This window comes from Notechis scutatus, chromosome 2 (assembly GCF_049901735.1).
Source record: "Notechis scutatus isolate UNSWTSFEM ecotype Mainland chromosome 2, rNotScu1.2, whole genome shotgun sequence".
In the NCBI taxonomy this organism is placed as follows: Eukaryota; Metazoa; Chordata; class Lepidosauria; order Squamata; family Elapidae; genus Notechis; species Notechis scutatus.
In genome coordinates, this window is record NC_142010.1 from 85,362,621 (window position 1) to 85,376,103 (window position 13,483).

At 41.3% G+C, this 13,483-nt stretch overlaps 2 protein-coding genes across 3 annotated transcripts in view; one reads left to right on the top strand and one right to left on the bottom strand.

Annotated features, from left to right (window-relative positions):
- Window positions 1-13,483, bottom strand: part of GNPDA1 (glucosamine-6-phosphate deaminase 1) — a 62,614-nt gene that overhangs the window by 19,169 nt on the left and 29,962 nt on the right. The window lies entirely within an intron of this gene.
- NDFIP1 (Nedd4 family interacting protein 1) overlaps window positions 1-13,483 on the top strand; it is a 29,893-nt gene that overhangs the window by 2,790 nt on the left and 13,620 nt on the right. Inside the window, exon 2 of one of the 2 annotated variants that reach the window (XM_026687830.2) lies at window positions 7,341-7,428. In XM_026687830.2, coding sequence (XP_026543615.1) covers window positions 7,341-7,428 — 88 coding nt within the window. The remainder of the gene's footprint in view (window positions 1-7,340; window positions 7,429-13,483) is intronic. The other variant, XM_026687837.2, reaches the window with a different exon arrangement.

Consider the following 13,483-nt stretch of genomic DNA (forward strand, 5'->3'; position numbering starts at 1 on the left):
CTTGATTATGGGGTCCTTGCAAATTACAGTTCCTTGGTAGAGAAACTTAGCACATCTCCCCTCCAAGAATCAACCTGGGCTAGATGGTCTCAGAAATATCCAATATCTGAACCATGTGAGATTTAAAGGTGATAACTAACATCTTGAATTGCATTCATATGTTGATAGTTAAAGCAGATCCCATATTAGTGATATTAGATGGGCTAATCTAAACACAGCCATAATAACTGAAATGTCTCGGTATTATAATGAACTGCTGAATCTTCCAGATGGTCCTTAATGATAACTCCATGTACAAACATTACTGTATAGTGGTCCAGACAACAAAGGCATGAATGGCCATCAACAAAGTCTCTTTCAGAAATGATAGAGAACCAATTGCAGAAAGGACCGACCCCCTGGCCATATTTTTACCCAATGTTTAAGGGTTCAAAGTGCAGAAAACAGATTGTGAGCCAGTTCTTTCTGCAAGAATGTAAACCTCATCCAGAATTGTTTCTGGAATCAATTGACTTTTGAATCCATAATTACTTTATATTTGAAGTTACTGTACTTGGTAAAATTGTCATGTATTGTTTTTTAACTGAGGGTAGTGGGAATTTTTTTTGAAGGGCTAGTGATAGCTTAGATGCTTCCGAAATCTCCTTATATATTTATATGTAACTGCAAATATAATTAAATATATAGTAGTGAGGCTGAACGAAAGCATTAGCTTCGGTTACATTCACAGTGGTATGTTTACTTTCTATGCAACTTTAAAAATTTGGAAATATTTTTTGAAATTATGTATTAATAAGAAATATATATTTCATAGGAATTTAGGTGACTATTTTTTGGATTCAATAACTTCAGGGCTATAAAAAGGGCTTTATTGTGATGAGGCCTGCAATAATGCTGTTTTAGAACAATAGACGTGCATGGTTCCCAAACAATGGAATTTGCTGAAAAAAACAGGCATTATTTATGTGATCTATAGCCCAATATACATACAGATAGTCCTTGACTTATAAGCATAATGGAGCCTGCCCATTACACTTGTAAGTCGTGATGGTCATAAAGTAGGTCACCATGTCACAAGACCTATTTTTGCAGCCTTTTTTGTGGCGGTTGTGAAGCAAACGCTGTAGTTATTAAACAACAGTTTTCTATGGGGTGATGTTGCTGAAAATGAAGTAAATGCTAGTTTAGGGCAAAAAAACCATAAATTGCAGTCACATGACCATGGGACTCTACAAATGGCCATAAATGCAGGCTGGTTACTGAGACACCAAGATGAAGTCATGTTGAGGTTGAAGGCATATAAGTTTAATGAACAAATGTGACTATTGGGGGAACCCTGGCCCTTGGAACGTTGGAACTGGGTTGTAAGTACATTTGGGAAGGAGGGGTCCATTGCAATTTTGAATGGTTGCTAAGTTACCTGTATTCAGAAATAAATCCCATTGTTCTAAGGGACTTATACTCAGGTTTGCGTGTGCATTAGATTGCAGTCATTTTGTAGTTTTATTTTAAAAACATTAGATTGATAAGAGTTGGGTTGCATGGTAATAATTTAACATTCACAATCATCTAAAAATGCTTTTGTCCCATTTTCACAAATGGGACTCTTTGTTATCTTGTCTGTTTCTTGGCCAACATCTTGAAGGCAGAAGTTTTTTTATTAGATTTTGAGGTTATTCTTTGAACACATAACAATTAATGACATAATTTACTTACCTTATAATTTCCTTTGTCTAGCAAAATCCTAAGTGATAAAATGTTCATATTTTGGAAGAAGGAATTTTATTATTGTTTGTTTTTAAATCCATATTTAGTACTCCTTGTATATGTAATTATCACAACATATCCCTAAAGATATATGTTGTGAACATGTTCTTATCTCAAAATTATATAATTATATATAGTACATAATCAATGAATATGTATTTCCCTGACAGCATATAAGAAATTGTTAGATAGAGTTTACAGCTGTTGGAAGAAAGTCAAGTCCCTCATTTTCATTTAAATATCCTTTTGAACTGTTTTAACCTCTTATTTTCAAAATGATTGTGGTTATAAATCTAATATTACGTTGGTTCTTTTCGTGGAATTTATTCTTTTTATATTTTTTTTCTGCAATTCCAGACTTCAGAGTGTTTGGATTGGCACCTAAACTTTAAAAATACATTTTTGTTGAATTCTGAGGAACAGCCTCAAACTTATGTTGTAGCAGGGCATATAAAGATGCACATATGAGAGGTGTTGGATGCACTCTTCTACCTTCCACAAAAGAAAATCTCTAATCCTTTTACCCATAATACCACTGTATTTTCCTCACAACTCCTGGGAAGAGGCTGTTCAGTAAAATATCTATTAATTATTTTTGCCCAGATAAAGTATCTTTGATGCTGATGCTACAAATCATTACCAAATAGTTTGGCTTCCATTAATTTATGGTGAAGCAGATAATCTATAAGTGGAAAAATATTCAACATCATTATTCCTTTTCCTAGGAATGGTCATCTAAGTCAGTGATCCCCAACCTTTTTTATGCCGCGGCCCAGTACCGGCATCAGCTGGGCGCCGTGGCCCGGTACCGGCATCAGCTGGGCGCCGCCATCTTTTTTTGATGAAAAAGTGCTTCCGGTGAGCTTTCTACCCGGAAAAGCTCACCGGAAGCACTTTTTCATCAAAAAAAGATGGCGGCGCCCAGCAAACCAGCGGCCCAGTAGGACTTGTTCCACGGACCGGTACCGGTCCACGGACCGGTGGTTGGGGACCCCTGATCTAAGTCACAACAAGAATTAGGAATATACTACTCTGAGAGGTTGCACAAAATACAGGGTAATGGCTGAGAAGCTGCAGATGATTTTCATCTGATGGATCTGATTTGGAGGAGTGTGAAAGTACCAATCGGAAGCCCAAATCTACACACACAGACACACACCAATCTTAACTTCTTTATAAAGCCTTATCTCTACTTTTCCAAGTTCTTACATTTTTTCTAGCTCTCGCCAGTCATATTTGTCTCATAGCCAGTTGTGTAGCTTCAGTCAACTTGGGTGTAAGGCTGGTGTTATCAACTTTTTACTGCTTCTTAAACATTGCTGCTGCTGTCAAGATATTTAGTTTCCTGGTTCTTGGTGGCAGTGATGGCTGCCACTCAGAATTGTTTCCTGTCCAATTCTTCAGTTTGCCAGCACTACTTCTGTGGAGTTGTAGGTTTTCTGAAACTTCCTTCTCTCTCTCTATCCATTACTGTGCTAGAGTCAATTATCTCTCCACAGGCATTTTTGTTGCTACTGGTATACTTACTGATCTGCCTGACATTCTGCTCCCATGCATCTTCAACTATTTATCAGCTATTCTTGTTGAGCTGTTATTACTCTGCCAATTCTGCTGGTTCCACAGGTTCCTCTCTGGAACTGCTGTTACCTCTGCACTCAGTTTTGGTGCCTGAGACTTTTTCTGGGCTATTTTACTATTATTCCTTTTTCAATTGTTTTGTCCGTCATCTCTTTGTTTCTATTGTCTTCCATCTTCAACTTTTCTCCATTGTTACCACTCTTATTTTCCTCCAAAATTTCTTTTCCAGCCAGGTGTGTGTGTGTGTTTAGCAGAGCTTTTACCTCAAGTAAAGGAAGGACAGGCCCCTTAAAAGATAACAAGCAGGTAGGAATAAAGGCAGGGGTGGTTTTTTTGCATGCTTCTTTGTCTTATGCCTCTCTCGTTGTTTGATGTCATGAGTCCACCATGAAGAAACAAGAGTGGTATGTGTGAGAGGATACCAAGGAAGAAACCAGAAAGTGCATTGCTGCTTCACTCAAGTTTTCCAGGCACCACTAGATGATTCAATAATCTATTAGAGCAGCATTTTGTGAACAGAAGTAATAAAAGTGGAACTATTTATTAAGAAACATGTTTGGAGAAAATCTCAGCAAAAAAATTTAATCCCGACTCTGGAAAGATACGTTTGGGACTGCAAAGATCTGGATGGCTTACAGTCACTGAAGGAACACTGGATTATGGATTGTATCTTTAAATTATACAGAGAATAGCAGAACAACTGACTGTGACCTGAAGCTTAAAGTAATGTAAATCATGCAACGTGATAGTGATCCTAACAAAGAAATAGAAATTAAAATCTGCTAAAAACATCAGTTTTCCTCTGCAGGTGCCAGCCACAGTTGGCAGAAAAACTATGTTGACATCAGAAAACTAGTCCATGGCAGTTCAACTGGGAAGCTCATCATTCTTTGATTCCCTTAGATTCCTCCAGTGATGTCTTTGTTCTGAGTCTGCTGAAAAAAGAGACTGCCTAATGGGCTGTGCCTTTCACTGAAGGCAATCGTCATTGCTGCATTGCTGCACCAGAACTTCCTGCAAAGTTTTAGAACTGCCTTTTGTTAATTCAGCAAGGAGCAACACCAGATCAGATTTATAAACCAAAGCAAAGGTATTGCAGGGTTTGTAACTTCCTATTGGATTTCCAGTTATAGGCCAGAAATGTGGAATAGAAGGACTTGCTGATGAACTGAGAGATGTTGATAAGATAAGGCAAGCTGGGTAATCCGGAAGAACAGTTCCAGCATTGTGTGATCATTGCTGGATGATTGGAGGAGTTGAGCAGAGAGGAAAGAATAAGAGGAGAAGGTTTTATCCTTTCTGCACCACTAATCTTCTCCCTCTTGGGCACCAATTCCAGAGAATCCATGCAAATAAGAGGAATAAAAAGAACCTTGTGTGCAGCAGACAAGGGTTAGAAGAAAGATTTTGTTGTATTTCTGTATGGAGCTCAAACACCTAGCCAAGACTTGTCCCACTGAATCTAAAGTTACTAAAGCTGCGTCTGTAAAACTTCAGGTGGTACAGCAATCAAATACTCAAATTATTCAGAACATCTTCTTTGAGAAATTTCACAGGCTCCTCTCTCAAGATCTTGGCAGGGCCTCCCTGAAACCGACAATAGGGCAAATACATTTTATTATCCATGCTATTCTTTCTATACTCCCAGGCTTAGAAATACAACTCTATTATTTTAGATTCTGATCAGATCGCAGTGCAAGAGTTTAAACCTATGCTTGTGGAAAAGATTGACAAGCAGGCGCCCCAAGCTGGTCCTGTGTCTGCAATGCGCAACACCATTGCTACACCCACTTTTGGAATACCGTCTTCTACCTGTTAGACAATTGAATTCATTTGTAATCTAATTATCTGCCATCAAATGGAAGTTTAAAAAGGTGAATCAATACTTGAAGTGCTATGTCTGATATCAGCAGCACAATTGAACTGAATTTGCCTGTAACAGCTCAGTATATACCTCCAAGTTACATCGCCTTTTTAATCAGTCTATTGCTACCAGCCCTGCATCTTGCCCTCCAGAATTGCAGTATCTACTCTTGTTCATCCCTTGGACATTCTGCAGGAAAGGCAGATTGTTCAACTCCTCTTAAAGGAACAGATTTTTTAAAGATTTATTGGTCTCTTCCCAGTTACCGAGAAAAGTAACCCATTGGCCTTAATTTGCAATTGTCTGCTTCACTGATCATCTTCCTCACTCGTCTTCTGTTAGCCAATGTTCATTTGTGAGGAGCCTCTCTATGCCTTGCATTCAAAATCCCCATTTGGGGGCAGGGAAGTAGAGAGTGTGAAATGGAATACCCTATATTCTAGATTTTAGATATAGGAGGGGACTTTAGGAGTATCTTAATCATTGGGCATCCAGTTCCATCTGAAATTTCCACATAAACCATATTTTTAAAAGTGCTGTCACTACCAATACACAATTATCGCTAGGGTGAAGATGATTCCTTACTTTCTGACGCAGTTACGATAAACTCCATATTTCTCTGTACCAAAAAATGTGGTGTGTGTGTGTCTTTTCCAATTGTCTGATTCTGAGTGACAAGACTTACTTGTTGATCTTGGGGAGTTGCCAAGTAAGGTTGAAAGAATGAATCTGTAGACATTCCCCTTAGCAACCTACTAGAACCTTCTTTGAACCCAGGAAGGAAGACTGATGGAGGGGAGTAATCTTAGACTTAGAGGGATACGTAGATAACCTTAAGGATGGAACTCAAGAACTTTTAAGCAAACAACTCAGACTGGGAAAGAAGAAGGGTTAAGAAAGCAACTCAGCATAAGCTTGCCTTGCTTATATGTGGTATAAAAAAGCACAGAGAGAAAACTCAAATTTCTAGGATTCTGTAATTACGGCCTATAATCAATAATACAGAGTTCCAGTGGTACTTGTGTTGCCTGTTCCCCAACTTGACCTACCTTAAAGGGTGGCTTCAGTGCAGTGTTCTTCCATAAGGATGGCAGAAGGTGGTACTCATAAACTGGAGAGAATTACTGTATTCTTTAACAAATATATGCTACATAATGTGTTCATATACAACTTTATCTTAAGCATATCTAAACATAAAGATAAATGTATATGTTTATGTAAATTGAGGTGTGTGTGTGTGTGTAATGCAATATTACCATAATCCTCTATCTTTCACATTGCTGCTAGAAATTTTGAAGATTTCCCCTGTGTTACCATAGCAACAGGATGAGTTTGACAGTGGTATCAGCAGTCAATAAGCTCATATTGTATTGCCATCTGGTGACTGAGCAGTTTTTGCTCCACTGAATTAAGCTACATAGTTACAGTTTAATAATAGAATGTATGTTCCGTATTCCAGTTTTTCTGTGTTGGTTAGAAAGTAGTGCTTTTGTGTAAATTTAGATTTGCAATATTGTTTCTATTAAACAATTGTGGATGATTTATTGATTCACTGATTGTTTGAAAAGGTATGTGAGACACAGAAAGAAGATCTGTTAAGATTTAGATACGTGCATTAATAATTTCAAAGTACATGGAAAGAAATGTAAATTTATCTTAGGAGCCCTATGTTCACTAATTATTTATACGTTAGCCCCAGTAAATCCTAATTTTATATGTGTTCCCTTATTCATATACATGTGGTCTTATTCAGTATCTTTCTTAAACACCCAATTGTATGTAGATTTTAAGAACTTTTCAGCAATACAAAAAGCATACCAGAAAGGCAGGTTTACTTTGCTATCTCAATACTATTTAGCTGTGAACTAAAATATTTAATAAAAATAAAAGTATGTTAAGGAAAAATGTTACTCAGAATTAATAACTCAATTTTAAAAAGTGATGTATATCTCTCTTAGAGGGATGATTGGAAAATTATATATATTTAAAAATATATTGATTTTTTAAAAATTATGAAATATTCACCTTTAAAATATGTGTAATTGTAAAACATTTCTGTTTTGTGTGTCGTCAAAATCTGATCCTTTATGCATCATAATCAGATTAAATTAAAGAAAAAAAATCTTCTCAGTTGCAGAACCAGGAGGAACCTGTTGAAAACGTGCCAGTTGTAAATGATTTTCCACCACCTTACAGCAGCATTTCTGGAGAGAATTCAGGTAAAAACTTGAAGTCTTGTATCAGAATAGCTTTCTTGATGATTGAAAGTGCAGCAAAATGTTGTGTGAACAATCTAAATTTACAGAAAAATAAGTGACTGATAATTCTCCCATGAGCTGTGAAGAGCATCCAGAAGTGGGAGGTGCTTCAGTCTCTTCTGGAAAGGCTGGGCTTAAAACTCCGGGACGCTCCTCCTCCTCCACGGGACACCTCCCCAGCGTCCCCCAGTTTTAGCTCAGCCTTCGTGGTAAGAGGTTGTGCACTCCCTGACTGGAACGATTTCTGATTCAGTTAATTCGACTTGTAAATTTTTCCCCAATTAATTTGGTGATTTCAAGGCTTGTGGCTCTATTAGGTCATCCCCCTGATCAGTTTGAGAGTAGTTCTTTGTGGCTGGCGGAGCCTGCCACTCCGCAGGCAGCCTGAGACAGCTGCTTCAGGCAATTAGCTTATCTAATCCCCCGATCGTCTTATCTCTGCGATCTTGGCGGAGTGCTCGCAGCCGCGGCTCACTTCTCCTTGCCGTTTCGACTGACGGGATCATTTATCTGACAATTTAGAGAGTCAGCAGCAGTGGCTTGTTAAACTGCTCAGGCAATTAACAGAGATTCTGCCTTCCTGCCATTTTCAATGGCTGGCTTCAAGTTCGTGCCTAAATATCACAGGCGCCATTCCCCGCTGGTTTCCCTTCTTGGGGACCAGGGCAAGTACCTTCCCATTCCACTTCCCTGGCATTATTTCTCTTTTATCTTGCTGGCATTGGATAAGCAGGCTAGTCTTTAAACAGGAATTTTTTTCTTTTTGCAATTGCTTTTGGATTATTACATTGGAGTGAAACTGCAAGTGCCATTTCAAACAGCGGGACGTTTTTGACAGGAAAGGATTCATCCAGGCCCTGTATAGCTGGTTTCCCTTGTTGGGGACCAGGGATCCAGAATATTTCTTGCTTGGAGCACTTGGGGGTTTCCCTTGTTGGGGACCCTTAGATACTGTTTCCCATATACACAGTTTTACATGTAGATATGGGCATGTATATGTATCTGTGTGTGTATATATATATATATGTGTGTGTGTAAGTGTATGTGTGTGTATATAGATATATAGAGAGAGACTCCTGGAGAAGCGTTCTACTTTCAACCACGGGTAGGCATCACCCCTAAGTACAAATAATAATAATAATAATAATAATAATAATAATAATAATAATAATAATAATTAATAATATAATTTTAAAAAAAAAGAATCAGTCCTCCACAATGGAAGGTGACAACGTCTTCCACTCCAAGAAAAATAAGTCCCGAGATAAGTCAGTGGGCCCCCAAAAAGCCTCTAAGGCGGCGGATAAGGATGCCCATAGATGGCACCAAGCCTTGGAAAGGCAGTGGCAGAAACGGGCCAGGGAGGCGGACAAGATGGCTATGACACAACAATCGGATCAGGGCCCAAGTACATTGTTGGGGCCCTTGGACTTATCCACCCAGCCCAGACAGGCTATTTCTGGACAGCCTCCCATAGGCATATCTCCTTCAATGAGCATTGCCAGGCGAATCCCAGAGGCAACCTTCACCCCTACGGCTGCCAGTTTAAGACAGGAGGAGGGATTACCTGAGACTATTCCCATCGAAATGAGGCAATGGATGGAGATAGCCATACAAAAGGGCATTGCGGCTGGAGTTCAGCAACCCATCCAGACGAGACACTTTTCGACTACTTCGGAAGCGGGATCCCTGTCTGTTCGATATTTGCGCATATGGGACATCATCAAACTCAGGTATTCCCCAATATCCCTGACATACCAGCCCAGGGTCTTCGGGAGGAGGTGGAATTAGATGACCAGGATATTTCCATGGAGGTGGGGTCAATCCATCAGATGGACTTGGGGTTGTCAGAGGCTGACCCACTAGAACGAGGAATGGCGGATGACGAAGGCCTCATTCCGGACCAACCTACCTTTTCTGGCCTTTTTTGTCCGCACCTCTTTAAATCTTTACCGTTCAAAGCAAAGAACACCACTAAACTAGGCACATCAAGCCCTCATCCATTGTCAACAGGGTCTCAGGACGAATCCAAGGATCTAATATTCTCACAACCGGTTAATGAGGCAGAAACTATTCCTGTCCCTCGTATGTTTGCTGAATTAGTACAAAATCAATGGGCATCGGCAGCATCCTACCCAGCCCCAACAGGGTATGATAAACGATATTATAATTTGGCACCAGAGTTTTCAAATTTTCTCAAAACGTCGGAGGTGGATGAGCCCATTGTGGCACTGGCCTCTTCTTCAACCTTTCCCAATGAGGCCGAGGAGACCCTGAGACCGGAGGAAAGAGAGCAGAGTTGGCATTCCATAGGGCGCATGTTTATGACGCCTGGGCCATTAGGGCAGCTACAGCTGCGTCCTTTTTTACACGGTCCTCCCTACGATGGCTCTTCCACTTGAGGGATATATTGCCGGCGTCAAATGTCGGAGCCCACCAGGACATTGCTAAGATTATTGCAGCGGCAGAATTCTCCACTGACGCCACATTTAATGCAGTCAAATTCTCGTCTAGAGCCATAGCATCTCACATATCAGCACGGAGACTGCTATGGCTCAGACACTGGCAGGTGGATACCAAGCATAAATGCAAGCTGGCATCAGCCCCAATATCGGGGGATAAATTATTTGGCAGTGTCTTGGAGCCCCTGCTTATTGAGAATAGAAACAAGAAAAAAGTGCTTCCCCCTCTTTTTTGGAGGTCTGAAAACAGAACGCCCCAGTCGTTTCGAAGGGGTTCCTTTCGGCCCTACTATCAAGGCCCATACGTCCCCAGATCGCAGAGAACATCAGGCTACAGGCCTAGTTTTAGACAGGATAGGTCGGAATCTTCCGATAGAGGTCAGCGGGGAGGCCAAAACAGAAGAAACCCCAGAGGTACCGGAGGCTGATTTTTTCGTCGCCCCAAGTGAGTCCTTGACAGCAGCTCCCATTGGAGGGTAGCTAAAATTGTTTGCTGATCAATGGGACAGCTCCACCTCTGATGCATGGGTCAGGGACTCTGTTAGGTTTGGTTTGGCGCTAGAGTTTCAATCCTCCCCCCCCCCCCCCGAACTTTTTCATTAGGAGCCCTAGGTCCGCGGACTCCATTAAGAGAGCGTTGATGCAGGAGGCTATCAATCATCTTCTGCATATTCGGGCCATTAGAGAGGTCCCATCTGAACAACGGGGTCAAGGCTGTTACTCTCTATTGTTTGTGGTCCCAAAGAGTTTGGGGGGCTGGAGGGCAATTCTGGACCTCAAACGTCTGAACAGATCATTGGTTTATCAAAAATTCAAAATGACTACTCTCCAGTCCATTCAGCTCAGCATCAGAGAGAACGATGTCCTGACCTCTGTAGATCTGACAGAGGCTTATCTAGATATACAAATTAGACCTGCTCACTACAAATACCTTAGATTTTGCTATTGTGATCAGCACTGCGAATATATCGCCCTACCATTCGGTCTGGCTTCGGCCCCTAGGACTTTTACCAAGGTTCTAGCGGCTTTGGCTGCCTCCCTCAGGATCAAATCTATTCGTTTACAATGTTATCTGGATGATATTTTAATTTTGTCATCTTCCAGACATCAAGCAAATTTGGATACCAAGATTACTCTGGAGACCCTTCAAGGTCATGGCTTTTCCATAAATTGGGATAAAAGCCATTTGATCCCTTCAACTAGGTAAGTTCATTTAGGGGCAGTGATAGATACCGTGGAGGGCAAGGTTTTTCTCTCTCAGGACAGGTTGAATAGTATCCAGTCTTTGGCCAGAGAGATCAGAGCCTTAAAGAGGGTTTCCCTGGCAGTGGTGTCTCAATTGTTAGGGAAACTGATTTCTTGTATTTCCATTGTGCCTTGGGCTCGATTCCATTCTAGAGATCTGCAATGGTTCCTGCTACCTTTCCAGCGATCCGGAAGAGCCACTTCCAACGTCCGGATAAAGGTACCGCACAATGTTCTCCGATCGCTCCACTGGCGGTCGGAAAACACGATAAACAAGGGGTGTTTGGAACCTTGCAGGGCAACAATCACAACCGACGCCAGCCTGGTAGGATGGGGAGCTCACTTCCAATCCCACACTGCACAGGGAAGTTGGACTATTTCCGAACAATCACCAAGCATCAACCTGTTGGAGCTGCGAGCAGTTCATCTGGCATTACGCAATTTTCTACCCCTTTTCCAATCACGCCACGTTCTGGTCTTGACAGACAATATCACAACCAAGGCCCACGTAAACAGACGGGGGTATCCACTCCAAACTTCTGATGCTGGAGACAGCAAGGTTGTTCAAGGGGGCCGAGGCCAATCTGTTGTTGCTCAAGGCAGAGCACATAGCAGGGGCCTTAAACACACAAGCGGACTAGCTCAGCAGGGCCATGATAGATCAGACAGAGTGGCGCCTACACCTGTCTTTCTTCCAGGAAGCAGTGCGGAGGTTTGGGCAACTGGTGATCGATCTATTTGCCTCTCCCCTCAACGCCCAATTGCCTCGGTATATTTCAAGGTACCCAACTCAGGGGGCAGAGGCCGTCAACGCCCTGCGATGTCCGTGGCCTCCCGGACTTCTATATGCGTTTCCTCCACTCCCTGTAATACCCAGGTTGATCCAGAAGTTATTGGAGGAACGAGCAGAATTGATATTGGTCACCCCTTACTGGCCCAGGTGAACGTGGTTCACGGACTTACAGGACCTGTCGAGAGAACAACCTTGGAAAATTCCACCGTTGAGGATTTCCCTCTTGCAAGGGCCGGTACTTCACCCGGACCCACAATGGCTCAGCCTAGCCGTATGGAGGTTGAGCGGAGCCGTTTAAGGACCCAACAGATTTCAGAGGATGCCATTGCCACCATACAAGCATCCAGACGGTCCTCTACAAATCGTATATACGAGGCCACGTGGTCTGCTTTCTGTCTCTGGTGCCGGGGGTCTAAGATCAAACCAACCGCCCCATCAATAGGACAATTATTGGACTTTTTACAGGAGGGGTTGACCAAGGGCCTATCTCCAAATACTTTACGCAGACAGGTGGCGGCCTTAGCCTCGGTGATATCCTGGGGTGATCTTCGTTCCATAGCGCACCATCCACATGTCCACAGCTTTCTTAAGGGTGCTGCAAACTTACGACCTCCTGTAATTCACCGCTATCCCACTTGGGAGCTCAACAAGGTGTTAACCGCACTTACAACTGGCCTGTTCGAGCCTTTAAGAACCGCTAGTCTCAAATTCCTGGCATATAAGGTGTTAAGAAGGAAGAGTATGTGGAAGAGAATTCTTTTTCCTTCTAGTGCTGCTTAGATAATAGTTTCACAATACCGCAGTGAAGAGATCACAACTTTATATTTGTAGAAGTTAACTGAACTGCCACATACTGTATATTGAATGATTGAGTTGCTACTTGGGGCAGATGGGGGCAGTTGCAGAATCCCTGTGGTTAGTCAAAAGGGTGGGTGGAGTGCCAGGCACCCAAATTGGGATCATGTAACCATAAGGGCACTGCATTGGCTATAACTTCGGGTACAGATCACAAGTCCCTTCATTCAGCTCCATCGTGGTTGCAAATGGTCTCTAAACAAATGGTTGTGAGTCAAGGGTTGTCTATATAAAGTCCCAAATCATCTGTGTTTACAGTTAGCTAGAAATATATTTGAATGTAGCATTGAATTAATAGGATAAATTAAATACCACAATATGTTTCTAAATAACTTTGTGATTCTTATATTTGACAAGTTTCTATTTTGCAAAGTAAGAAATTGTTACGCTATTACTTGGAAGTAAGCTGAAAGGAGCAGCTAATTTCAGAGTAAATCTGTTTGCTTTCCTGTCATATCACATGCTTTATTTTATGCAGTTTATAAAATAAATGTGCCATTTATTCATATTTTACTGTTACTATAATGTGCCAAAATAAGATAAAGGAAAGGACAACTTAAGGATTGAAAAGCTAAATAATAGAAGACAACGTTCATATTTTATCAGGCAGTTGATAGATTAAAAAAAGACAATTGGCCTAATTAAAATACTTTTTGTCCTG